Genomic DNA, 648 nt, shown 5'->3' on the forward strand with positions numbered 1-648 from the left:
TTATGTCGTTCTTCTCACTGATGAACTGTTCTTTTAGGTATAACCTACTACGTAAGAAATTCCCAGCCACTTCATTCACTGGCGCCCCAGTTCTGTCCGATGCTGGGTTTGACCTACTGAACAAGCTCCTAACGTATGATCCTGAGAGGGTAATAAGAAATATATATATCTGTTGCATGCATGTTAATCCAGTATGCACCTTAATTGTTCCTTGACTTTTGGATCTGTGGTGCTTTTTTTGTAGAGAATAACTGTTGATGAAGCTCTAAAGCATGATTGGTTCCGTGAAGTCCCTCTGCCAAAATCCAAAGATTTCATGCCTACTTTTCCTGCTCAACATGCCCAAGACAGGTACTGAGATCTATCTAAACTTAAATGACTACTGGTTGACTTTAATTCTGTCTCTAAATTCTTCTTCTATGCCAAGGCGTGGGAGGAGAATGGTAAAGAGCCCTGATCCTTTGGAAGAGCAACGTAGGAAGGAATTAACACAAGCTGAACTTGGGTCTGGTGGTCTGTTTGGCTGAAGTGTCGCGCACCTGTTGAAGATAGCATTTGGAATACAACCTTGATACTCTCAATTACCTCGAAACTACCACAATTAGGCGAGGGCTACTGCTTAAGCGGAGGTTGGAACATTTGTATCTC

General features: G+C 42.3%; 1 protein-coding gene across 1 annotated transcript; it reads left to right on the forward strand.

Annotated features, from left to right (window-relative positions):
- Positions 1-20: 20 nt before the first annotated feature.
- Positions 21-642, forward strand: LOC104774662 (cyclin-dependent kinase G-2-like). The gene is made up of 3 exons (XM_010499181.1): positions 21-149; positions 245-351; positions 428-642. Exons 1-3 carry the CDS (start codon positions 21-23, stop codon positions 525-527), a joined length of 336 nt encoding a protein of 111 aa, XP_010497483.1. The 3' UTR covers positions 528-642.
- The last annotated feature ends 6 nt before the right edge of the window (positions 643-648 follow it).

Source organism: Camelina sativa, unplaced genomic scaffold, assembly GCF_000633955.1.
Source record: "Camelina sativa cultivar DH55 unplaced genomic scaffold, Cs unpScaffold04427, whole genome shotgun sequence".
Lineage (NCBI taxonomy): Eukaryota > Viridiplantae > Streptophyta > Magnoliopsida > Brassicales > Brassicaceae > Camelina > Camelina sativa.